Genomic DNA, 27,956 nt, shown 5'->3' on the forward strand with positions numbered 1-27,956 from the left:
ACTTCATTGCAGTGTTAATGTAAACCTACTTGTGGCTAACAAATAAACTTTACTTTAGATCCTTGCCAAAAAAGGAAGAGTGTCAGAAAATCTCAGATGCACTTCCCCCAATTCTCCATGCTGCTTAACCTTGGATCTAACTGAATTTAAAGTGTTTAATTCCTCTGCAGTTGTCTCATGAACATTTAACAGTTTACTATCTCTTTCAGAGTGACCCGAGTAGTACAGTAATGGACCTGAAATTTCTTGCTGTATGCTTCTTTGTTTAGTCAGCACCAGATGTATGCATGGTGGCACAGTGATTAGCACTGCTGCCTCACAGCGCCACGGTTCAATTCCTGGCTTGGATCACTGTTTGTGTGGAGTCTGCATATTCTCTCCGTGTCTGCGTGAGTTTCCTCCGGGTGCTCCGGTTTCCTCCCACAGTCTGAAAGATGTGCTGGTTAGGTGCATTGGCTATGCTAAAGTCTCCTTCACGTTCCCGAACAGGAGCCGGAATGTGGTGACCAGTGGATTTTCAGAGTTAACTTCATTGCAGTGTTAATGTAAGCCTACTTGTGACACTAATAAATAAACTTTAACTTCAAAGAAAAAGAATTTAATGAATCGGCCATTTTTGTGTTAAGATTGAGATGCACAGCAATACAGCTATTGAAGACATTATTTGAAAATTCTTTATTCCAACTTATTTTCAGCAATATATCAATACAGTTTATAAATGAATGTCTTACCTTATTTTCCATCTTTATTAAAAATAAATATTGTTGATGCTAAGTGGTATTTATGATGGAATGTATTGTATCTACTTAGAATTCTCAAAGGGAATCGAATCTAAATGCCAGAAAGTATAACGAGAGAATGAACAAAGGGATCAATCTAAAATATTCAAATTTCATTAGGTTACTGACCCTGCATCATCACTTTAGAATATTAAGAACTGATAGGTGACTATGGAACGAGTTGTGCAGAAAACAAGCAGGTGGAATTTGTCACAAAGAAAATAATCTTATTAATAACAATTGCCATGCTATATTCAGCAAGGCTTTACATTGTGTTTATTGGGAAATTAATTTACCACGTTGAGAACATTTAGAATGTGCAACATTGGACAGCTGAAAATGTTTGAAGGTCATCCTCAGAGAAACATTTTTTTTCCCTCTTATGCTTTTGAGAGCTTCCTTTGCGATTCTTTGAAAGGCAATTTGATCTAACCAGTTTTTAAATTCTTCACTCTTCATAGTCTTTTTTTTTTGCCTGTGTCTCCACTGCACATTTTCTTTGCTTGAGAAAGGTTACTTTTGGAGAAATCAGTCAAGGTTTACTAATATGTGCAGAGCCTTTGTAAGATCAGCAGAGAGATAAACAGGAATGGGTGAGTTGCAGAAAAGGGTTCAAAACCTGCAGGCAAAATAGAATATCATTTGTACAGCACTTCAGTTTGAATAGTCATGAATGACATTTCCCGATCATTGCAATAAGTGTACGCAAATGAGATTGGGTACTAACCCACAATATTACACTCTCGCCATCTGTCTGATTGATGCAGAATGTGGAAATTGCCCACTTTGCTTTTATACTCAAAATATTCTAAACTAGAATTAATCGCTTCAGATCCAAAGTGCTGGATGATAAACAGAATGTACACTGAAACAATTGAATTTATGGTAAAGAAATGGAATGGCTATGCTTGGATCAGAGTTATACGACTGAATGTAATTATCACTAAATGTGATTAAAGTGTTTTGAAAATCCCACTAGAACCCCTACAGTACAGAAGGAAGCTATTCGGCCCATCGAGTCTGCACCGACTCTCTGACAGAACATTTGACTCAAGCCCTATCCCACACATTTACCCCACTAATCCCCTAACCGACACATTTTGGACACTAAGCATGGCAATCCACCTAACCCACACATCTTTGGACTGTGGGAGGAAACCGGAGCACCCAGAGAAAACCCACACAGACACAGGGAGAACTTGCAAACACTGCACAGACAGTGACCCAAGCCGGGAATTGAACCCAGGCCCCTGGCGCTGTGAGCCAGCAGTGTTAACCACTGAACCACCGTGCCACTATTGGTGCTATTTCATGGTCATGCAAACAGGAGTTCATTAATATATTTATAGCTGCCAGATGTCCCCTCTGGCCACTGCATCATAGAAACTAACTCTGTCTATGTTGCTGCATTTTGATACACACCCAAGAGAAAGAATAAAGAAAAAGATATGAATTTATATTCACAACCTCAGGACATTCCAGAACATTTAACAGCCAGATAGTATTGAAATGAAGTCACTGTCGTAGCATAGGAAGTGAAGTAGTTTGCGAATTGGAGATAGATGTAGCTTTAGAGTTAGTCCTCACATGACTCCCCCAGTATGTGGAGATGCCAACACTGGACACAATAAGAAGTCTCACAATTTCAGGTTAAAGTCCTACAGGTTTATTTGGAATCACGAGCTTTCAGAGTGCTGCTCCTTCATCATCTGATGAAGGAACAGCACTCCGAAAGCTCGTGATTCCAAATAAACCTGTTGGACTTTAACCTGATGTTGTGAGACTTTTTACTGGACTCCCCCCAATAGTCACTGAGGTGGGTTTCTCCAGCAGAAGTGACAATTCAGAACTTCTTATTTTCAATAAAAAAGTGTCTTGTTTTCTCCGCAAAGCTGGATTTATTTCACTCTAATAGTTACTGTATGACAGCCATAGCCTATGGTTAAACATATTATGGCCAGCAACAACTTTTCTGTGACTGTGAACACAAACCAAACAGAAACACTTTTCTGAAATATGGAACTTACACTCTTATACACTAACTATTGTTGATACCAATATTATGTCCTTTCAAACAGTGGTAGTACATACAAAGTAAACACAGGAGAAAAGATTCAGGTCTTCATGTATGTTTCACAACTTGAAATCAAAAGATTAGAACAGTAAAATGTCTTTCCTTCCTTCTAGTGGTGTAATTGTTGTTGGATTCATTAATCTCTATGTACGGGTTATATGTTCTGTGCTCTAATTGAAGATTTCTGTCTCCCTATTTTGTTGTTGTTAGAGAAACTGCTTCAGGTTCTTATTATCAAAACTAACAGCTCCTCAGCCTGACCTTCAGAGAGATTGTTGGGAGAAGGTTATTTAGTCTTGTTTACCTCAGGTAGCAATTCATCTGTTAAACCAAATTGCCTATGCTGCCTTCAGGCCCGCTACTGCAGGAAGTTACTGAAAATAAAGCTCTTCTCTAATAGACACAGGGTTCACCTCATTTTATTTTTACTATTTAAATTCTTAACCATTGCCTTTCTCTGCTGCTTATGCTCACAAACCATTCCTGCTTAACTGATATAAGTTTCCACTCAGAATGGGAACAACTTCAGTCAGGATTCGGCATGTCAAAGACTTGTTCTGAATTATTTTCTCTTTTGGAATTGTGCTGACTGCATCTGTATCGGCCGGCATTTAAAAATGGTTTCAATTAGAAAAGAGTTGCAGGCTGTGCTTCCGCGTTTGACTGATCCACAGTTTACACATGAACAGTTGGAAAAGAAATTGGAAATGGTCCAGCATTTGGGAATTGACTGTCACCAAGGAGTTCATGGCATCAGGATAGGAAAATGGAGAGAAAATGGATAAGAGAGAAAAGCAAAGTGGGATTTGCCATAATGATATTTCAATTGGTTGTAGGGATCCCATTAAATGCCAACAATCTTTCTATTTCTGACTTCCCTCTGGTCTTTATGTGTTGCCTTGGAAGCCAGGGTGTAAGATCTGAAACAGTTTTTTAGCCATGTCATTTCGCTCGTGTATATCAATTCATCTCCCTTGCACTAATGGGTTCAATAACTCTTTCGAAGTAGTTCTCCCAAGAATGTCATTCACCATTACTATTTAAATAAAGTTTACTGTCATTTGGGTCAGCTTTGTTTTAATGTAAGCAGTTTAATTATTGTTTTCAACGGTTGCCAAGGTTGCCTCAAAAAGAGATTGACCTAATATCCGCTCAGACATCTTTCAGACATCCTTCAGATTTGAGATATTTGTTCCCCAAAATCGTTGTGCGTTCTGCCCATTTTATGTCCTTAAAGCAACGCAACGAGACTGCCCAACTGCCCCTGGGTTAATATTAGTGGTGGCTAGACGAAGCCCTTAAGCATGCATTAATTTCCCACTTCATGATCTCATTTGGCAGTGGGGCACAAAGAGAATGACCCTTCTTGCTACAGACTTAACTAAGGTGCAGACTGGAAAATGGAGTGGCCCACACCTGCCTCTCCCACTGACTAATTACACATAACATTTTCATTATTTTGTTTAGTACTTGAGAATAACTTGCACTGAGTGTATGAAGTGACTCTGATCAGAACTATGACTGTGTGTGTTCTTTTGTTGTGAAAGAAGACAGCTTAAAACTCTTGACCTCATCTGACCAGGTCTTTTGTTGATTCACTTTGAAGAGGATTGAAGCAGCATTGGGGGGCCATGTCTCAAAGTCATGCATGTCTGGTTCACATCATAAAGAGGATTGCTAGTGTTACATCTTTGGCTTATGCTGTTGCATAGTTAAAAATCAGGCAGTAAGGGCCACCTGTAAATGTAAAGTGAACAGACCACGAATAGGAATGACTAGCACTGCCGTATCTGAGAATTTTAAGGCATGACCAAAATTTGTAAGAAATATTAACTGGTGAACAATGCATAATCATCAAAAATAAAGGACACTGTATATTGATGAATCACTGTATTACTTTCACAGTTGTGAACACCCCAAGAAGTGGCGTATGACTAAGACTTTCTCACAAGTGGAAGTATGATAAAAATGCCATTGGATACAACAAGCTCCGAATCCTGTGGCCAGCCCGAACCTTGGAGTTTACACTCAGTCAAGACACTCAAGTTATTGTGCTTTCAGGTAAAAATAGTATGGCTTTTATTATCACTGATGTGAAACATGGGAGTAGATTTTTGAATTTGCTCTTTAAGCATAATACTGGCGCTGACCATCTGTTATAGGACTGTAAATTGGACAGGTGCTGCTCCATAACAGCAGTTATATGCCCAAGAAGCAAGTTGAAATTCTACTCCATGGTCTCTGAAGATAAAGAGAACATTAAAATCCAAACAGTAAAACACTAATTGGCTAATATAATTAACAAACAAGCTGGTAATGCACGAGACTGTATAACAACAACAACTTGTAATGATGTAGTAACATCACCCAAGGTGCCTCACAGGAGCAACATCAATCAAATTTTGACACCGGGATGCATAAAGACAAACCATACAGTGTTTCAAACTCAGCTGTCCAAAAAACAGACAGACTGGACATTTTTAGAATGTGCCATGCAGGAATTTTAGTTGAGTAAAACAAAACTGAACAATTTGCCCAGGTGCTGCATTGACATAGTGTGGTTCCCGACTGGTACTCCCCTTTGCCGCTTGTGTACCAGTCTCTTCCTGTGCTTCGAGCAATCCTTGCCCACCTGACCCAGTTTGACCTGAACCACCCATGGCCCCAACTGTACCTGACCCAAAATCCGGCAAGTTCTGAAATCTGGCATGTCCTCAGTGCCGTGATTGCCAGCTTTGAGACATTGTACCTGTAACAGGACAAGATGACTAAAAGTTTGGTCTCAGAGGTGATGACCTGGTGCCATTATCGTTAGACTATTAATCCAGAGTCTCAGCTAATGTTCTGTGGACCCGGGTTTGATTCCTGCCACGGCAGGTGGCGGAATTTGAATTCAATAAAAAATATCTGAAATTAAGGGGGCGACTCTCCCAAAAGTGCTGAATTGGCAGCAAAACCGGTCTAGATGGTGCCAGTTCTGACAGGTCAGCTTCTCACCTGAACCTCCACGCTCTGTGCACTGAAGAGGACCCAGTCGTGAATCTCATTAAAAACCCAGCAGGGTGGGGCCTATTTGCGCTGAAGTTTGACAGTTCTGGAGCTCTATGGAGTGGCCCCAAACTGTCAAACTCCCGTTTGCTGGCCAGCTCAATCGCTGGCCAGCTGGGACCACCGCAGTGCTGCCCCTACGGCACTCCCCAAGGCCCAATCACGGCCCCCACAAAGATTCCCGGGCGGCCAGCCCTGACCCTCCTCATCGCGGAGCGCCCCGGTGCCCAGGCCCCATCCCCCAGCAGTGGCGATCCCTCCCCTCCCACTGACCCCCCCGGGGTCAGACCTCCCCTGGAGGCAGGGCCCCCCCCCCCCCCACCCACCAGCAGACACCCCCCACCCCAGCAGAACCACCCCCCCCAGCCCACCCCAATCGCTGCCCTCCCTCCATCCCAGACCGATCCCAATGCAGAGTGGCAGTGAGACCCCCCACCAATTGTCCCTAGGCCCCGCCCACAATAGGCCCCACCCCCTTGGCACTGCCCAATGCCTGATGGGCAGTGCCAAAGTTCCCCCTGGGCATGGGCACTTTGCCCCTTGGGCAGTGCCAGGGGGCACAGGCTGGCACTACCATAGGCACTGCCTATGCTCAGGAGGCACAACCCCTGCCGCCTGACCCCCTGGGGAGGCCCCGATTGCCCCCCTCCTTCATTCTGGCAGTGTCTCCCGCTAGCTCCCCTGAACCCTGCTGGAATGAAGTATTGCTGGCGGGGTGGGAGATTCGATCAGGATCTGAAAGGTCCCGATAATTAACTTGTCCACATATTTAAAATAGATTTTAAAAAGATTTAAATTACTTACCTGCCTTCCCGCCGGTTTTCAGCATGGTCTGGTGGGCAATTTCTCGCCGGCTCTAGGAGATGTGCATGCATTCCCCGCGCATGCGCAAATCCCTGTTCAAGGCCGCAGACACGCGTCTCCTGGCCGGACCCGCCAGAAAAGTGGCGGGCGCAGATGGGAGAATCGCGGCCTAAGATTCTACTGATGATCATGAAACCATTGTTGATTGTCAGAAAAACCCATCTGGTTCACTCATATCCTTTCGGGAAGGAAATCTGCTGTCCTTACCTGGTCTGGCCTACATGTAACTCCAGAGCCACAGCAATGTGTTTGACTCTCAACTGTCCTCCAAGGGCAAGTAGGGATGGGCAGTGAATGCAGGCTAGCCAGCGATGCCCATATCCCATGAATGAATGAATAAAAAAGGTAGGTTTTAAGCAACAGCGTAAGGGAGGAGAGAGAGGGAGAGAGAGGCGGAGAGGTTCAGGGAAGGACTTCCAGAATTTTGGACCTTAGCAGCTTAATGTATGGCCACTAATGGTGAAACAATTAAAATACGGATGATCTGATCCTACAGATCTTATCAGGAAGCAAACTGTTGAAACTGTTTCAGTAACAAAGCAAGTAATTCCATTATTTACTTCTAATCTTTAGATTAGTAGGCAAGCAATTCACTCTGTACTGCTGGCAAGATTGAATCTGAATGAGCGATGTGTTACTTGTATCATTTCCTTTCTAGCTGCATGATCATCTCGCATAATAACCCCAGAAGGTCAAGCCCAGGTTTGGAATTCTTACTTTAATAATGTAGAGTTGATACTAAAATGAGATTATATACTAAATATTCTCTGTTCAGATAGAAATGTAATGGATTGGCACAGCACGAAAAAGCTGTAACCATCACTGTAATCTTCTCACATTCAAATCTTTTAATCATTCTGTGACACAAGGTTGCAAGAAATGAGACAAAATTACCCCAGCATCGTGAGAGTTGGCAAGTGCAAATTTCGATTTGAGCCTGCAACATCTTTAAATAATAATCCAGACGTGATTTACCAATTTCAGGTAATTCTTACAAGCTCAAATCAAAGCACTAACTTAGATTTAGAATAGGACCTGTTAGCGTACAGATTAATGCAGCAGAATAGAACCACATTTTAACTCCTTCAGGTTCTCAGCTGAAAACGTACCGACTGCAAGGAAACAAAAAGCAATTCATAATCATAGCCACAGATTCGACAAACTCGGAACCAGCCAGCATGAATTTTCAGTCGAGAATGGAGAGTACAGTAAGGTATGAACTGGCTTGTCGTATGAGGAACAGTTGAGGATTCTGGGTCTGTAGTTATTGGAGTTTAGAAGGATGAGGGGGGATCTTATTGAAACTCACAGGATACTGCGAGGCCTGGATAGAGTGGACATGGAGAGGATATTTCCACTAGTAGATAAAACTAGAACCAGAGGGCACAACCTCAGGCTAAAGGGACGATCCTTTGAAACAGTGATGAGGAGAAATTTCTTCAGCCAGAGAATGGTGAATCTGTGGAACTCTTTGCCGCAGAAGGCCGTGGAGGCCAGGTCATAGAGTGTCTTTAAGACAGAGATAGATAGGTTCTTGATTAATACGGAAATCAGGGGTTATGGGGAAAAGGCAGGAGAATGGGGATGACAAAAAACATCAGCCATGATTGAATGGCGGAGCAGACTCAATGGGCTGAGTGGCCTAATTCTGCTCCTATGTCTTATGGTCTTATGGAAATGTAGCATTTTAGTTTACTCCGAGTTTTGATATTTCAGCATTAAACCTGCGTGAATATATACCACAGCCATCTGAGGAACACTTTTACATATAGTTTGAGAGAGCATTTTTGTTTCTGATATTGTTTTAAGAATTTTCCTTAGAATTTTGCTTTCTTCTTCTGCAGTCTGTTGATAATGAGGAATTTAGAATTGATTAGAGTACACTTATCAGGAGTTATTGATTGCTGACAATACAATCCGAATTGGAAATTTTACATGACCATTGATTACTGTGTCAGTAATATGTGATTTATGCTAAAATGGAAGAAGCTGATTAAGACAGGAAATACGTTAATCACCGGTGTGCGCTGTACAGGTTAGCATGAAAGATAATTGCTTATTTCTAACATTATCAGATCGATTACTGTTTAAAAATACAGCCATTTGATTCTAGAATGCAGTTGACAAAATACAATACAAAAGAGGAGGAAATGGAGAAGCAATAAGTATGTAAAGAGCTTGTTTTCCTTTTTGTACTCATTATCGTTCAACATGCGTACAACGTGAATAAATTCATTATCCTCTACTTACTAACTAAATGTGTGATGTATACTGTCGAGTATTAAAATGACATTGCAGAAAAAGTATGAGGGGTTTTTACCAAGGCATCTGCTGACACACTGAACCTCAGAAAGGATGCACTAAAGGGTTAAATTATAAGGACAAGTTGCATAAACTTATTCCTCTGACTCTGGGAGGCGATTTTACCACTCTGCCCCGCCCATCGATGGGTCGACGGAGACTGTAGAATCACGCGAGGGCCGAGAAATCAGATTCACGCCTGATTTCTTGCCTCTCGCGATCTCACCGGCGCATGTCCGTCGCATTCAACCTCCTGCTCATTTCTGGCGGGGCCTGAAGGGGTGGGCTGGTCGGGTAAGGACTGGAGGGCAGGCTGCCAGTCTGCATCACGATTGGTGGAGGGGGGGGTTGGTGGTGGAAGGAGGGCTTGAGTGGTCTGAGCGGCGGGGGGAGGGGGCAATATTTCTGGGCAAGGGTGATAAGCTGTGGGGCCCTGGGGGTGGGGGTGGGCGGGGGAGGGGGGGTGGCGGTTGCTGGGGCGAGGCCAGCTACAGCAGCAGAGAGCTAACAGATATTTCAGACCTGTAAGCTCTCTGCTGGTTGCCATTGCGTATGTGCAGCCACAGGTCTGCTGCTGCAGCAGCCTTCCTGGTAAGTTAAGTTCTGCTCCCTCCCTCTAGCAGCTAGAAATGGTGTAGTCCATTCTTTCCTTCTCTAAGTGAATAAGATATGCAAATTGGACTCGCCCAAAAATCGGATCTGAAACTCTCCCGTTTTCATGCTAGCTAGGCACTTAGAACCTTTCACATAAAATTGCTTCTAGAAGTTTGAGGGGTGACCATCTGAGGCCATTAAGATGATGAAGGGCAGATACAGAAAAACTAGATACCATCTCATAAAGAGCCAAAAGAACTCAAAACATTACCTCTGCTTTCTCTCCTTTCAGATGCTGCCAGACCTGCCGAGTTTCTCCAGCATCCCCTGTTCTTGTTTCGGATTCCAGCTTATTTTAAACTATGTACCGTGGTGGGGAAATTGAGAACAAGGGGGCACAGCCTTAACATTGAAACTAGACCACTTAGGAGTGAAATCAGGATGAACTATTTTTGCACAAAGAATAGTGGAACTCTGTCCTCTGTGGACACAGATTCAGTTGAAGCTTTTCAGACTGAATGGTGTCATTTTGTTATGAGGGAGCATCAAGGGATATGAAGCTTCTTCTTCCAGTTTTTCCCATTGCTCCTGGTGTAGCCCGAATGCTGGTTGATCATCCTTCTTCATTTCCTCCTGTTCAGTCACCCATTTCTCTTCCAATCCAACTGCGTTTAAGTGTCTCATGGCTGCACCTTGCCATCTGGTCTTAGGCTTTCCCCTTCTCCTCCTTCCTGGCAGGCCCCTCACCACTACTCACCATATTTCCTCTCTCTCCATATCTCTTAAATCTCCTCTCAGCTACTTTCTTCAATGCTCCCACCACCTTCACTGAACCCCATGATGTGCTTGCTGTTTCCTGATTTTACCCTTTCTCACTACTCCGCGTATCGATCTCAGTGTCCGCATCGCATTAGTATCTAGTCTCTCTTTTTGATGTTATATAATGCAGAAACTTGGGCAACAAGTTTGCTCTCAAAACTGCCTGGTCAATTCTTCCTTTCCGTTTCAGCGATACTTCTCTGTCACATAGCACTCTACTGCCCTTCTTCCAGTTACTCCAAACAGAACTAATCCGTTGCTTCATTTTCATTTCAGTGCTTCCATCTTCTACCACCACTGCCCTCAGCCAATTGAAACAACTCGCTTTCTGCACATCTTCACTCTGATCCCCTTATTCAAGCTCAGTCTGACGTTCCACATATTGGGTCTTTGGTCTTCAGATCTTCCTCCCCCCGTCATCCAATGCTTTTCTCCAATGCTCCAGGTACTCAGTCGTATTCTCCTCATCCCCACCACATACCTCAATGTCGTCAGTAAACACCATGGGCTATGACACTTCCCATCTCACTTGCTCAGGTAGAACATCCATGACGATCGGGAAGAAGAAGGGGCTCAGTGTAGATCCTTGGTGCAATCCAACTTTCTCTTTGAAACTTTTCCCCACATGGCCTCTTTACTCTTGTCTGTGTCCTGCAATAGTTATACGTACTTCTCAGTGACTTCTTGAATTCTAGCACATATCCAGACTTTGTCTTGAGGCACTCAGTCATATGCCTTCTCGAGTTGATGAGTATAATCTTCAAGTTGCATTGGCCTTTCTAATATTTCTCCATATTTCCCCAATCCCTTCCCAGCAAGGGATATGGATCAAAAGGGGATAAATGGAGTTGAGGTAAATGCAGTGGAGTTGAGGTGAACTATGAACAGCATGTAATACTTATTTTGAATTATACATGCCTTTGGCAGAATGCTTTTTCATTCATGATGTACGAAGAAAAAGATCCAACGTGAAAAGTTTCTGAAAACGGATGCTAAAGCTATAAAAGTCACTGGTCCATATAAACTAACTAAGTAAAGAAAATAACAACAAAATAAAGATACTTTCCTTGCAGTCCTACTGCAAACTGTTCTACTTTCTTGAATTTGCTGTATAGCAAAATGTGAATTTTTTTTTTCTACGTGTATTAAGTAAATTTCCAATGACAACGACGCATTAAATATTGATTTGTTTCTACAACTGTTCAAGAATTCTGGCAAGAAATATTGATTTAATTCTCATGAAGTATTATTTAGTTTCTCATACACATTCTGAATTTGCCAGTTTCCCTGAAGGAGGACATTATTGAATTATATATTGCCTTATTTGAGTTCTAAATAATTCATGTTTTAGGTATTGAATCAGATAAGATGAATGTACTTTTATTTATACTCAGGATTTAACACTTCAACTTCAAACTATACCTTTCCTATTTTCCATTTGCATGGTACACATAATAGAATGAATAACCCATCTCAGGGTCAGTTTGTAACATTTTCCTGTAAACAAAATAAGGAATAGTGTGTGCTTGCTTATGGGAGAGCACATCATAGAATAGATACTTTTGTTTGTACAATATGTGGCCTAGTTTCCAAAAAACGTGAGTTTCCTGCTCCATTGGTGCTAACTGGTTGTGGAAATAGTGGGTAATTTTCAACCTCATTGTCTGGTTGGTAACATGAGAGCGGATTGCCTGCTTATTATAAAACTCACCTTTCATCCCATTTCAAACAAAGTTTCAGCAAATTCTAAAACAAACGGATGATCTGTTCCACTCCATTGCCAGCACTCAGATGGTGAAGTTGTACATTGACTTCCTGGTGTGCAAGCCAAAAGAGATTAATGGTCTTTTAAAAAAAATGTAAATTGAGAGTGGCATTGATTGAAATCTTCAAGCCATTGACTTCATATGGTGTTAAATTCATTCCAGAATGGACTTCAATTTCTCTTCAGTGGTAATTTTAACAAGAGCTGCAGCCAAGTGGACCTGGTGGTCATGCTGTAACAACAGCGGTTGAAGCCATCATGCCCTATTATTTTTTGTCACTGGATCTCATCGAGATTCTGCTTTAGACATATGTAGGAACTTGCAGTCACACATATAGACTGGAATTCTCCCATCCAGCCTGCCACTAGAATTTTAGCGGGCATGGTTGCGGTCAATGTGAAACCCCATTGACAGTCAGGCGGGAATTTCCAGCTTTTAGACCAGCGTAGCTGTAGAATTCCACCCATAAATGTATAAGGCAGCTGGCTGATGGGTTACTTGCCAGGGTCACCAAATATGTCAACTTTTCCAGCAATAATGTCAGTCAGAATGAGTGGGTGCTTTGTGGCTCTGGCTGGTTGCCCACAGGTAAAAGATGTAATTGAATACATGCAAGTGGCAGTCAAAACACCTTGGAGTGTTTGTCAACCACATAAGCTTTTGCTCCATCAATATGTTGCTCATGTTCAATCACGAGAACATCTTTATGCAAGTGCCTGTAAGTTTTCCAGGCATCTGCCATAATGGTTTCATCTTGCACAGTCCATCAGTCCACTCTTCTTGAACTCTTTACATCTGGAAGCAGGAGGCTTCTCGGAGACAAGGGACATCTAGTAAAATGTGGGTAATGATACCTCTCAGAAACCTGAGGAGCACAGCAGTGAATTCAATAGAACAACCAGATGTCATTCAACAAGCCATTGGTATGTTGAACAGAAACTTCAGTTGTTTGGACAGATCTGGAGGCATCGTTCAGTATATACCAGCCAGGATGTCCAGAATGGTGCACTGCTCTGCACACTGCATTGTCCAGCAGTCAGGCCAGGATCTGCAGGAAAGGCACAGAGCACAGTGACACAGAGGAGGATTTCCAGGAGCAAGGGGAGAAATACGAGGAAGAGGAGGATGAAGATGGGGAGGTAGAGTGTAACGAGGCCAATGCATCACCAGTAGTGCACATTGCTACCTGGAATACCCTGATTATTGCAAGATTCACTTTGGGTTCTACCAATGTACCCATCTCACAATCTCATAGAATACCCACCTTTGCCCTACTCCCCACCCAAGTCATTAACACAACACAATCCTGTAAACAAGCAAGCCTTCCTTTCACACCTTCTACCAGCCATCATCAAATCAGGCCTTTCTATTCATCATCAACAACTGAAAAACGCACTTGCAAACCAGCCCTCAACCAAAAATGTGCAACACAGGAAAAAGGTGTAAAACAATAATATATAGGTGCTTCTGGTGAAGAATAGACATTAACTGTACAAAATACCTACCCTTATACATATTCCTGTGCCAATGCAAATTTTAATGCTTCCTATTTTCCACTGCTCCTACATGTTGCAAACCTTGTGATTTCAGTAGAAGTAGAGACAGGTTTCTCACATCCCAGGTTTCTCACATCCCAACTGTTGAGTTGTTCCTGGTTGATGTCCTTTGGGTCACGGGCTCTACCAAACATTGCTGCCCTTCACCTGTGGTGGGACAGATTTGTCCATTGGGATACAAGACAGCATAGTGTGTACTGACTGTCCAATGGGTGAGGAATGGAAAATCTTTGAGCAAAGCCCTAACTTCCAGGTCCTCTATCCCACTCATTGCCTAGGTGCACCTCCCTGCTACCACTTTGCTGGAAAGCATTTTTCTGAAGGTCAGCAGGGTGCCACAAGGTCAAAGTTAAAGTATCAGTCACCCTTTTCAAGGTGGCAGCCAAAGTCTGCCCTTGTCAAAGGCTTGTGTGCACTTGCGTTTGATGTTCCATGTATTTCGCCCCTCTATCCATGGAAGAAGACATAATTGCAATGGCCTGTGACAAGAACCCACTCATTTTTGATGTGGATTCATAAAATCTGTTTGCAATTGTGGACAGTGTGCTTGGAATGCCTGTCAGTACATTGCACAATCTCTGCTGTTCCTCAATGATTATTTTCTTCAGCGATGGTCCTTAGGGTATAGCATCTGTGTCCATTTGGACAGAGTTTGATGAGACTTGTGTCCTCTGACATGAACTTGTCACTGCTGTCCCTGACTCCACTGCCTGCTCTTGTTCACTTGTGAAGTGCAATTCACAATGTGAAATCTCAATGATCTCACTAACCTGTCCCACAGAATTATGAGTATCTGAGCTGGTGCAAATTCTGGATCAGTCCTGTGATGATGCACATTCAAAGAGATGGACTTTCTCTGAGGAATTGTCATCAGCGACTTCGTCCACCTCCTCAGGATGCACGAAGGCCCTGTGGGAGGTAAAAGACCATGAATGAGTATTGTCAACTTAAGAATGATGCAAGTTATCAACATGAACATGATTATATTTCACTCACTCTTGTCAAGTTAACATGACTGATGGTTGTACATCATACGGCTGTGCGATACTGAATCCTGTTACAGCTAGCTGGGAGGCCCCCATCTCTCCATCTCTGATGGCTAGGCACATCAAGCCTCCACTGGTCTCCAAATCTCCTCCTCTGCACTTGCGAGTTGGGAGATCTCTGGAGGGTTGCCTTCGGTTCTCTCTTTGGTGGTCTCAGATCTATTTCCTTGCAAGGTGGGAAAGAAGAGACCCATGCGAGTAATGGCATTTGTCTACCTGATGGATGGACTGTAGATGTTAAGGGTGAGTATGAGGGACAACAATGATGTTGCATAAGGATGAGATTGAGTCAGTGGTGGATGTATAGTTGGAGATGTAAGGAAATGCATAGACAGAGAGAAATGTTTGTTCCTTTAAGGTAAGTGGTTGTGAGGCATGAGGTAATGAGGTCAGCTTGAAAAGTCAGGGTGATGTGGTTGGGGTGATGCACATTTGAGGATTTAGATGAATGTGTCACTGTTCTCACCTTTCCTGCCTTGGTTAGATCATTAAACTGCTTCTTGCATGGCACCACTCTCCTGCTGCTGGCCTCTTCTGCCATCTCCAAACACACCTACTCGGTTTGATCAGCCGGCTTCTCACATCCATTGCTAGAGAATAGTCTCTCGCTCTCCTTCTGTTCACAGTCTCCAGCAGCACATTCACAGATGTGTACATGAAGCAAGGAATAGTCTTGGATCATCCTGGGTCATCATCATGCCTGCTGCATTGATTGAATGGGAAACCCGGAAATAAAATGATCATGAACTGGCCGGATACATATGCTATCAGGTATCCCATTTCATGTGTGTCAGTGCATTTAAATTCAGCCTCTTGTTTCCATTTACCTTTGCTGACACTGGAACCAGACTACAAAGGGGTAGACTGAAATATTTAAAGATATAAACTATTGAAGTGACGCAGAAATATATCCAGACTTACTTTTTTATGTGGTAAGGCCTTGCAGCCACTCAGACAGAAACAACCCCAATGGCCCTCGAACAGAATGGATGCAAATCATTTCAGTAAACAAAAAGTAATAAGCCTGTGTGTAAAGTCACTGATCAGTGTCAAATTGTGTAGAAAACAACAAATGGTACTGAAAAAATTCTAAGGGGCCACACAAATCCCATGTCCATGGCATGAATTGCTTGAGATATGCTGTTGTGATTCATGATGCTATTAGAATCTCTCACCCGTGTAACTACTTTGAAATTTACTTGTAACCATTTATTATCAGAGTGGTAGCACCAAAACAAATATCCATCTCATGGTGTTCTCTAAAATGATGGTGCACCGTGTTTAGTCAGAATTGTAATCAATAGACGATGCAGCGTTTGAAGTGTTGTCTCAAATAGTAGGTGTAAGAGGTCACAGTGAATGACTTATCAGAATTCAATTGCGCAATAGCTCCATTTTTTATTGAATTAGTATCGATCTAAGAATAAATAAAATCATTGCCATCAATCTGCATATGATGGGATGTTGTCCTAAAATATGACAGCCTGTTTTACTGTGATGAACAAGTCTGGACAGTATTGAATTTGCTTCCACCAGACTAGAAATAAATATTTCTCAGTGGCTCCTGCGTGTGAGGAAACAACATAAAATTTAACAATATTCAAATGCCATCATGTTTGACATTTACAAAAAGGAAGCAGTGGGTTTGCTTCTGCAGAAATATTTCCATTATCACAAGAAGAACTTTTAGCTGAACACAACCAGCAATTTTGTATTAAGATGAAAAGGCTATTTTACAAGCAGGTATGTGCATTTGACTAATGTTGTTTACACTGCAATTTCCAACAATTTCAATGTTGAAATGTTGAACAGAGACATGGAAACAGAGAAAGAGAGAGATGTTTAAAGCATAGCATGATAATTTGGTCCTCGGGCAAGTTTTACATTTCTTATTCCAGAATTGAACTTGCTGGGGAGTGTACGACTATCATTTGTTGATGGGTGACAATGTAATGGCAAATAACACTGTTTGTCAAATCCAAGCACGAGCCTGGAAATGACTGCAGGAGCATGAATAATGAACTTGATCTCTCGGCTCATAGCAGCTTGGCTCAGCTGGTGATGCTCCCACTTCTGATCTCGTAAGTCAGAAGTTGTGGATTGGAATTGTTGTCCCTCTAATGAGAGGTAAAATTGAATTGTTAAAGATCCCTTGCTACTATGCGAAAAGGAGCAGGAAATTCACCCAGTGATCTGGGTGACATTCTCTCTTCAACCAACACTACCCGTACAAATAGATTAACTGGCCATTTATCTCATTGCTGTTAATAGGATTGTGCTGTGCACCCACAAAGAAACAGTAGACTCTACATACTTCAAAATAAATCATTCTAAGTGAATCAGTTTGAGACAACAACATGAAAACCGCTTGCATTTGTATAGCACCTATAATATAGCAAAATGTTGCAAGATGCTTCACAGGATTATTAGCAAATAAAATTTGACAATCCCAGAGATGCGATTAACGGGTACATTTATGCATATTCTTTATTTCTCATTCTCTTCTCAACTATTTCAGAATAATGGAGAGAGGAATGAACACACTAATTTTTGTATGCTAATATTGCAAATAATAATTTATATGCTAATGTTTTTTGAAGTGATTTATTGGACGGGTGACTTGAATACACAAATTTATCCTCAAGAAATAATGATTGAATGTATTAGAAAACAAGTAGATCCTTAAGATTTCAAAGGAGGTGCATTCCTCAGAAGCTTAATTGCTCTTCAACCAGCTTCAAGGAACCTCAGAGAGTAGGCAGGGGTTTTTTTTCTGTCAAGGCACAGTATTTTTCAACCAAGAACAATTAGTTGCTTTTCTTCTAAGAATTGTAAATTGTCTGGGAAATGCACTGCTGGGATGGACTATTTAGTATTTGCATTACTAATTGCTTCCTAACACACTTTTTTGCCCACCCTATATTTTTTCACGCATCTATTCTCCTTTTTTCTCCCTCCTCTCCTCAGGGTGCTGCCTTATTCTGTGACATGGTTCAAAGGGTGATGGCACTTCTCCAGGCACTACCCTGGTTCTCCATTATCGGACACATAAGCTGGAATTCTATCGCCGCGCCCGACCCGGAATCGGAGCCTTGCCCAAGCTAGGTTGTAAAATACTGGCCATAGAATCATAGAGCCTGTTTCCATGCTGTAAACCTCTTCGGCCCAGCTTATCTCTACGGCCTTTTTAAAAAAACCACTAAGCTAGTTCCACTTGCCCTCGTTTGGCCCATATCCCTCTATACTATTTTACCCATGCAACTGTCTAAATGCTTTTTAAAAGACATTTTAAAATGTCTACTACTGCATCTGGCACCTTGTTCCTTTGAGTGAAAAGATTGCCTCTCTGGACTCTTTTGTACCTCTCCCCACTAACCTTAAAACTACGTCCTCTAGTTTTAGACTCCCCTACCTAAGGGAAAAGATATTGACTATCTAGCTGATCTATGCTCCTCATTATTTTATAGACCTCTATAAGATCACCCTTAAGCCTCCTACGCTCCAGGGAAAAAAGTCCCAGTCGATCTAGCCTCCCCTTATAACTCAAACCATCAAGTCCCAGTAGCATCCTAGTAATATATTGAAACAGTGAGCATTGGTGGACTGTTTTACCATGGAAGATATCACTGCGGAGCCCGTTGCCGACATCACCAACGCTCACAAGCACACTGCTTCAAACAAGATCCACTTGACAATAATTAGGAGTGGAAACCTTACTAATACTTCTCTTTCCCACTCTGGGGGTATTGTGGTTAGTTATAACAACTCACTAGTGCCCCAATTGAGATCAGATTAACTCATTACAGGTAAGAAATCAAACTTGCTACCTTTCTGTTGTGTACTGTTCACTATTTTCCTGGATTACAACAGCGGAGTAAGTTGAATCACTTTGGGATATTCTGAAAAATGCTAGAAAATCCGTTACATCCTAAATCATTAATGGAAACTCCAATTCACAAGTGCAAACTAGTGATCTTGGGAATGGCCTTCAACTTGGGCCGGGGTGTAAGGGGAGTGATATCCCATTAGTTACTGAGTAAGTGCCTTGCTGAAAATGCAATTCCAGGAACTTCAATGGAATTAAACATCAGGCGGTGTGTTGTGTTCCTGCCTTGGTCAAATTTCATGTTATTTCCATCCATAAAAGTACTTCAGCAATCAATCCACAAAAGCTTTTGCATCAAGTTGAATTATATCCAATCTTTTAACTCTCGGTAGGCTGTACAGTAACATAAATACATGACTCATTTATTGATTAATTAAAAAAAAAAGATATTAGCCTCCCTGCAGTGTACATGGAAATCATTTAGGGGAGGATGCTGTTCTTATTCTTAAGTAGAAAATATCACCAATTTGTATTTTACATTTCTAACTTGCATGAACACATTAAACTTCACAGTTTCACTTGATATTGACATTTCTTTCATTTTCCTGTTGTGTGTGAAGAGCAGAGAATGCTGGAGGAAATAATAGCTTCAAATTGAGAAAACAATCAAAGTAACTGCAAAAGAATTGATCTTAATTTCCAAAGAAGTCTGAGTTTAAATTTAGAAGATTAATTTGGTGGTTTTAATTGGAATGGGGGAGCGATTCTCCCAGCCCGCTGCACAGCTCAAGCAGCACAATAGGCTGGGAGACATCAGCTGTTTCAGAGGCTCCCCGCTGGGCGGCATTGTCTCCATGCGTCTCCAGGGCCAGGATTTCTGGCATCATCAGTTTGGCACTGGAAATCGGCGCGGTGCTGATTTAAATATTGAAATCGGAATTACCATCCTATTAGCGGGCCCGGGATTGAAGTCTTCAAGCCCGCTGGCGTCTCCCCCACCACTCCCCCTGCCAGAAGTGGTTCACTCCAGCGGGGTTTACAACAACTCCCAACTAAAGGGCAGCCCAGCCCCGCTGGAGTGAAGGGAGGCCATGGAGGCCCTCCCACGAGATTGGGGATAAGAGAGGGGGTGCCCCCTGTGCATTGCCAACCCGGCCCCCTGGCATTGTCTAAGGGGCACCTTGGCGCTGCCCACCGGGTATTGAGCAATGCCAAGGGGGTGGGGTCAGAAGGGGCAGGGCCTATGAGGGGATCAGTGGGGGTGGAGGGGTCCCGCTGCTATTCTCCATAGCGATCAGTGGCAGAGGGAGCAAAGGGGGTGATCGGGGCCGGCCATCTGGGGTGGGGGGGGGTGCGGTTTGGGGGATTCGGGACTGCCAGCAGGGGAGGGAGTCAGGGAAATTTGGGCAGGATTGGGCTGACAAGTGGGAGGGAAAATCGGGGCTGGCCCGGAGACATCTGGCAGCCCAGCGATCAGAGGGGTGAGAGGGCCACCCAGCCAGTGATGTGGGGTCGCGGGGCTGGCCAGCGGTCAGGCTGGCCAATGATTGGGAGGGAGCAATGCGGGGCCACTGCGCAGGCGCCGATCTCTACGCTGACAGATTGACACATGCGCAGTGCCCGCTCAGCGCTATGCTGCCGGCCTCTCCAGCAGGAATACGCACTCAGATTTTCAGCATGAATCTCTCTGGGGCACTCTGTAGTGCTCAGGGTGTGGGGTGATTCATTCTGAAAATCCCACAGAAGAAAACCAGCAGGAGCAATTCCCATTTTAATGCATATTCGGCGCTTAGAATTTGGACTTTATTCACAGTCCAAATCTAACCCTGCCATCTCAGTGGAAGCCGCGTGTATGGCCAATTAAAATGCAGCAACAAAATACCACCTTCAATATCACTTGTAATTTTGAACTGTTCTTTCGAGTATGAGAGAGAAATACGTACTGGAAGGCTGTGAGTCCTTTGTTAGATAGGCAGAAGAAGTCACTGAGGCCCAACTTCAATTTTAACTTGAAGCTTTTGCCCTGTTGTGAAGCCTGGAGAATGACTTCCACCAAGGAGTTTACTTTGAGGCTGCGAGATCAGCTTTTAGCTTGTTTCCATTTGGTCAATAGTGTTCATGCTAGACATTCCACATAGATTATTGACTGATTTCAACTTGAGGAATGTGATTTAGCGGCACGGTAGCACAGTGGTTAGCACTGCTGCCTCACAGCGCCAGGAACCCAGGTTCGATTCCCGGCTTGGGTCACTGTTTGTGTGCAGTTTGCACATTCTCCTCGTGTCTGCGTGGGTTTCCTCCGGGTGTTCCGGTTTCCTCCCACAGTCCAAAGATGTGCGGGTTAGGTTGATTGGCCGTGCTAAATTGCCACTTAGTGTAAGGGGGATTAACAGGGTAAATTAGCAGGTAGTAGGAGCCGGGTGGGATTGTGGTCAGTGCAGACTTGATAGGCTGAAGGGATTCTATGATCATTGTAGCTTCATAAACAGGGATGACAGTGGGGACACAAATCAGTCAAACAAAACTTCTTGTCACCCTTTCATTAGTTTACCCACATATTAACTGAATGAAACAAATCAATAATAAAATCTGTAAATGGTGATTCCGCCACTTGCTAATTAATAAAAGTTCCTTCGATGGAGATGCAACATGAATACTGAAGTAAGGAACAGAGTGGAGTTTTGCATGGATTGCGTGTGGTTTATTGCACATTTCAACATCTCTTCAGTTCAGTTCAGTTCATCAAAGAAAAACGACTTTGTATGAAAGCTATCTTTCATCTTATCCACAATGATAGTGAACATTTTTTTGTAGTGTCATGTTGACTATAGTACCGGCTTGTGCAGTATGACTAACACATTGGCCCTTTTCTCCGACCAACAAAAATCCATTCAATTCAAAATTGCATTTGATAATTCATTTTCAGGCATAAAGTTTCCGTGTTGCTGTGCTTTTGATGTTATTTGATTCAAATTATTGGATAATTCAAATGTTTTTAGTGTTAAAGGTGACTGAATTATTAGATCAAGATGGCACCAGCTGGTCATATGCTGGCTTCCGGAAGTTTCTGAGCCACTTCAAAGTGAACAAAGGCTAACCCCTTAAACATCTGGAATATAATATCTTTTGCATCACACAAACAACCCAGCCAAGCTAACACAATGGCCCAGCAGACGGTCGGCCTGCTCCAGCCAGCTTCCAACAAAGACAGCCAAGAATCTCCAAGAATCATGGAATCCCTACAGTGCAGAAGGAGGCCATCGGCCAATTGAGTCTACACCAACTCTTCAAAAGATCATCTTTAGGAGTCGAGAACATGCAAACTCCACACAGAAAATCAGCCAAGGCCAGAATGGAACCCGGGTCCCTGGCACTGTGAGGCAATATCAGCACTAATGGCCTAAGCATTAACTGTTCTAATATGATGATTCCAACGAGAGGGCCTTGTTTAATAACCCTAAACCAGTATCACATAAAGAAAACTTGGATTATCTGAATTCCTTTAATTATACAGTCTTTGGACCTGCGGTCAGTTACTGTTTGACCTCCAAAGAGAAGAGGCCTCCAGGCAACAGCCTGCGCTGTCTACCATCAAGTAACTGGCAACAGAAAGAACACTGGCACTCAAAAGCTGCAACTGCTGGAACCTTGGAACTCGTGCCTCTAAGACCTGTTCATTGTAGGTGCCTCTTCTTCCATCATAGAAATCTCACTTCGGAAAGACAGGATCACCTCACAATCTCCTCTAAAGGAAGATTCCATTTGACTTTTGATTCTGGACTCTGGATACACATAAAACCCAAATTTGTATTTGATCATGGTCATGCCCTGAACCCTTTTCCTTATCTTCCGTTTATTGCATAAGTGCAAAAGAGGGGGACTTTATTTTATGTTATTTCGAGTTTGCTGTGCAAGTTAGTCATAGAGGATTGGAACACTCCAAATTTACAGGTTGGAGAAAATATAAAGGTGGAAACCAAAATAAAAAACATCTTTCTGTTTATGAATGGGTAGTGAGTGAGGCAATCAGGATGTTTAAATTGACCCCCCACCAACCCATAACATTATATGGAACTGTTCTCATGTGCTCAGTCTTAATAGATGGACCCATCAAGTGTTTACTCAATCCCTTGTGGGCAGCATGGTGCCACTGCTGCCTCACAGCTCCAGGGACCCGGCTTCAATTCGCAGCTTGGGTCACTGCCTGTGCAGAGTCAACACGTTCTCCCCGTGTCTGCGTGGATTTCTTCTGGGTGCCCCAGTTTCCTCCCACAGTCCGAAAGACTGTGCTGGTTAGGTGCATTGACATTGCTAAATTCTCCCTCAGTGTACCCGAACAGACGGCGGAGTGTGGCGACTAGGGGATTTTCACAGTAACTTCATTGCAGTGTTAATGTAAGCCTACTTGTGACTAATAAATAAATAAACTTTAATAAATAAACTTTACTTCTGAACAATTGGTGCCTTGTGCAGTATATAAGACCAAGGTATCATCAATATAAGAGGAGAGGTGATGGCCTTGTTGTATTATCGCTAGGCTATTGATCCAGAAACTCAGCTAATGTTCTGGGGACCCTGGTTTGATGATGGAATTTAAAATCAATAAAAGAAAAATATCTGGAATTGAGAATCTACTGATGAACATTGTTGATTGTTAGGAAAACCCATCTGATTCACTGATGTCTGTTCAGGAAGGAAATCTGCCATCCTTACCTGGTATGGGCTACATGTGAGTCCAGAGCCACAGCAATGTGGTTGTCTCTTAATGCCCTCTGAAATGGCCTAGCAAGCCACTCAATTTCAAGGGCAACTAGGGATGGGCAATAACTGCTGACCAGCCAGCAATGCCCAAGTCCCATGAATTAATAAAAAAAATAATAACATGACGGGTGGCAGCAAGATTAAGTACAGATACAACACGGTGAACAGGATTAAATTGTGCTGCATGGCATGAGAAGACTCTTGACATTTTGGTCAGACTGCAACAAAGCAGTTGTCATGGCCGCGAAGAAAGGTTTTAGAGTCACAGCACCGCGCTGGTGCTCAGATAAGGAGTTGGTAAGCAGACGGAGCCCTGATGATGGCATTACAGTGCACCGCCTGTCAGTTCTGTGAGTGGGACAGTGCATTGAGAGGACCAGCATCAAGTTAGCTCAGTTCTGAAAGGGTGTGATCCACACCAGGGTGTGGACCAGATCGATAGTGAGCAAGGGAGAGTTTAAATAAGAAACAACCACCATTAACATCGGGCCAGAGAAGTTTGCGATGATAACAGGTGGCATCGGGAGTTGCTGAAAATAAGTTGAATATAAAGCAAAGACACCATTACTCCATGGTGCATTTCCGTTACAACTCACCTTTGTGGGTGGAACTTCAGCAAAGTGTGCGACAGCGGCTACAGCGACATCCATCCCAGGGACTGATAGCAGAAGGAAGGTCAAAGGTGTATTGTCAGAACATTCACAAAATTCCCCAGTTTGAATTGAGACGCAGCTGACCCACCATCCGAATTCAAAATGTTTAAACAGCAAACAGAGGTATGATTTCTTGATTTAAGTGTGTCTGCACCAGACAAGCGAGCCATAAAAATTCACCTAGCTATTGGGAATGAAGTTTCTATGCAGGCTGAACACATCCGGATTAACAGAAGACCTAAAGAATCCCCAAAAGATATGGACTACATTTCAGAATTCAGAATCAAGTTCAACTTCTGTATTCATCACCTAGAGTTCATGTCATTTCAACAACAGCCCACAGATTCCATAGATCACTGATCAGCAGATGCAGAGAGGAAGGTACAAATTGTGATTTTAAAAAAATGCATAGCTAGTAGGCAAAGGTTTTGAGTTGGTGATCAAATCCACACCCATGGAAGTATTCCAGAAAGATCAGCAAGCCCAAAATCTACAGCATCAAATGGCTACTCAAGGATGGATGCAAGTACAAAGTGATCCTCACAGGTCGACAAAGCTTACAATCCCAATGGCTGATGCACTCACTGGAACACAAATGTGGACTTCTGCTGGCGCCAAGAAAATGATCAGCGTTTCATCAATTCTGCAAGGCATGTGGTAAAAAGAAAGGGCCATTGGCAGCAGCAGTGCACTAGGCCAAAGGCTGATGCAGCTGCAAAGAGCCATGCGCTGATCCAACGCAAAGGGTACCTCCAAGCAATAACAGAAACCACCCGGAATCACATCGAAACCATATATATGAGGTGAGTGACAATCCAGAAAATGATGATGATGCTCAGGACAAGACGAAGAGTGGTGAACACATGTTTCATATTGTCAGTCTTCAAGAAAACAGTGGCGCCATCACATCATCCAAAGTATTTGCCAAGATCCAAATGATTTGCCCAAAACAAGTTGGTAACTATTCGTTACTGGTCAAGATTGACACAGGGGCGAGTACCAACATACTACTCCCCAGAAAGTTCTAAAAACCATGCATCCACAGACATGGAAGGCCATGGTGAAATACACAGCAAACAGAGGTTCACTAATTCCATGAGCAGGGGCCATAGTAAAAGTACAATCAATCTTTCTGGGTGACACGGATGCTCTACATCATGGAATCAAAAGTCCCACCGATTGCAGGAGTCCTGGCATGTCATGGACTCAAACTAATAACAATCCTTGGAATCAGTCTGACTTCACAAGGCAAGTCAACCTCAGAAATTATTCCCATCGCCTCAGTTCATGACCTATCATTGGAAAATCCAGATTAGTTCAACAAAATTGGATGTATCAGGGAGCTGCATTATTACATTTGCAGGAAAATGTAAGTTTGTCAATTGATCCACCACAAACTCACAGCAGCCACATACATGACAAATTGAAGATTTACCTGGACAAAATGGAAAAGGACAGAATCATTAGAAGACTGCAAAGAGCACACAGACTGGTGCAGCTCAATCACATAAGTCGTAAAGAAGGATAGATCAATACGAGCATACCGCAATCCACAATGTTTCAACTCAGCTTTGAAACACTGTCCTTAAAAAATACCCACTTTGGCAGAGTTAAATCTGAGATTTTCAGGTGCAAAATTCTTCTTGAAACTTGATGCCAAGCATTGTTACTGGTTTGTCCATCTTGGCACAAGGCCTCACTGCATTTCGTGCCTCATTTGGATGATGCTGTTTACTACAACTTCCTTTTGGGCTATCTGTTAGCCATATCTATTGTGGGAAGGACAAAGTAAGAACATGACCACAATCTGCGCTAACTGATGCAAGTGGCACGTAATGAAGGAGTTGTGTTCAACAGTTCAAGTGTGAAATCAATGTGCAGCAGATCAAGTTTTCTGGCTCTGTTTATTCCAGTGCTGGCATGTTTCCCAATCGAAGTAAAATAGAGGATAAAATAAAATAAAGCCATGTCAACGCCGCAAGATAAGGCTGATTTTCGAAGAGGTCTAGATTTCTAATCTCTTGACTTCTAAATGCCCAATTTTGCTCAAAAATCTTCCTCGCTAATGGAATGGTTGAGAAAGGATATGCATTTCCTGTAGCACGAAGACAACCAATATCTCTTTCAAGCATTGAAACAGTCATTATCAGTAGCATTGACATTGCAATTTTATGATCCTAGGGAGACAGCTACCCTGGAGGTAGATGCCTCACAGGAAGGTCTGGGAGCATCCATACTACAAAAAGACAAACTGATTGCATTTACTTCAAAATCATTGTTTCATTTCACTGTGATAACCCTCATGAAGTCCATAGAGAACCACTGATTTATCTTCATGTGGGGCTCATTGAGTACGAGTTCCCCTGGTAACAGGCAGTGACCTGCCCAGGTGGAATTCATTGCCTGAGCCTTTTATGAGGAAGGCCCAGGACTGGGCCTGCTGAACAGTAGTCATAGGCAGCGACTAGTGTCTTAATCATGTTAGTGGTTTTACTTTGCATCCTGTAATAAACTATGTTCCTTTACAGTCGGGTTTCCTGAGTCATTACATTGGCGATAAGGAATGAGAAAAGTGTTGGACAGTGATGGGAGATGTTGAAAATTCCACTGTTTGGAAAACTGGAAACCTGGGGTGCAGGTATGGAGGATTGGCCCCAGTATGGCGAAAGAATTAGATACTTCTTCCAGGCAAACAGGATATAAGGGGACATCCGACAAAAAGCCATCCTCCTGACCGCTTGTGATGTCCTGACTTTCAGCATCATAAAAAGTTTAACCTTTTTGATTTGATTTATTATTGTCACATATATTAGTGTACAGTGAGTATTGTTTCTTGCACACTATACAGACAAAGCATACTGTTCATAGAGAAGGAAATGAGAGAGTGCAGAATGTAGTGTTACAGTCACATTAGAGAAAGATCAACTTAATGGAGGGTCGGTCCATTCAAAAGTCTGACAGCAGCTGGGAAGAAGCTGTTCTTGAGTCAGTTGGTACGTGATCTCAGACTTTTGTATCTTTTTCCCGACAGAAGAAGGTGGAAGAGAGAATGTCCGGGGTGTGTGGGGTCCTTAATTATGCTGGCTGCTTTTCTGAAGCAGTGGGATGTGGGACCTACCCGCAGTCCTGGATTCAAAATCTTTTGACCAATTGGTAGACCTGGTATCGGACCACTACGACCCTAAACTGGCTGTTATATTGCAACAATATAATTTTAACCCAGCAAACAGACTCCCTGAATTCTTGACAAGACTGTGGAAATTGGCAGAACACGGTGTACGAGTCAGCACTTCCAGAAATGTTAAGAGATTATTTAGTATGTGGAATTGATAATAATGTGACCCAAAGGAAGCTACTAACTGAACCAACTTTGGACCTCAAGAAAGCCATAGAATTAGCCCTATCCCATGGAAATATGAAAAAAGAGGTAAAGGAGCTTCAGGGGTCCATAGACAGTACCATCCTCAGCCTTGGGTGACCCTCATACCGCAGAGCCAAGTCCCCAGTGGATAATCTCCCATTTGCTGCCAAGAAAGGGCGATTGGAATCGAAGACCGCGAGATTCCAGAACTAGTTGGGAAGTCTCTCCAGAATACAGTGAGGAGTGAGTGCATCCATGCTGCACTTGCAGTCATAGGGTCCGCCCTAGACAAGGCTACCGAAACAGACACAAACCATACTGCGTAGGCTTAAGGGCGAAACCACCTCAAGACAGGACTTTACAAATAAACCAGCGTGACAATGAGGAATTGATGCAGCTAAATTGGCTCCAATCAAGGTAAATGGCCAACCCCTAGACATGGAGGTAGAGACAAGGCCACTGTGTCTATTATTGGTGAGCAAACCTTTAGGCAACTCTGATTGGGCAT

At 42.9% G+C, this 27,956-nt stretch overlaps 1 protein-coding gene across 7 annotated transcripts in view; it reads right to left on the bottom strand.

Moving 5' to 3' along the window:
* Window positions 1-584: 584 nt before the first annotated feature.
* The window catches only part of vstm2b (V-set and transmembrane domain containing 2B), a 51,094-nt gene continuing 23,722 nt past the window's right edge, over window positions 585-27,956 (bottom strand). For 5 of the 7 annotated variants that reach the window (XM_078210246.1, XM_078210248.1, XM_078210250.1 and 2 more), the window contains one exon: window positions 585-1,398. In XM_078210246.1, coding sequence (XP_078066372.1) covers window positions 1,322-1,398 — 77 coding nt within the window. In that variant the 3' untranslated portion in view covers window positions 585-1,321. The remainder of the gene's footprint in view (window positions 1,399-27,956) is intronic. The other 2 variants (XM_078210249.1, XM_078210247.1) reach the window with 2 other exon arrangements.

The sequence above is a fragment of the Mustelus asterias genome, chromosome 4, assembly GCF_964213995.1.
Source record: "Mustelus asterias chromosome 4, sMusAst1.hap1.1, whole genome shotgun sequence".
NCBI lineage: Eukaryota > Metazoa > Chordata > Chondrichthyes > Carcharhiniformes > Triakidae > Mustelus > Mustelus asterias.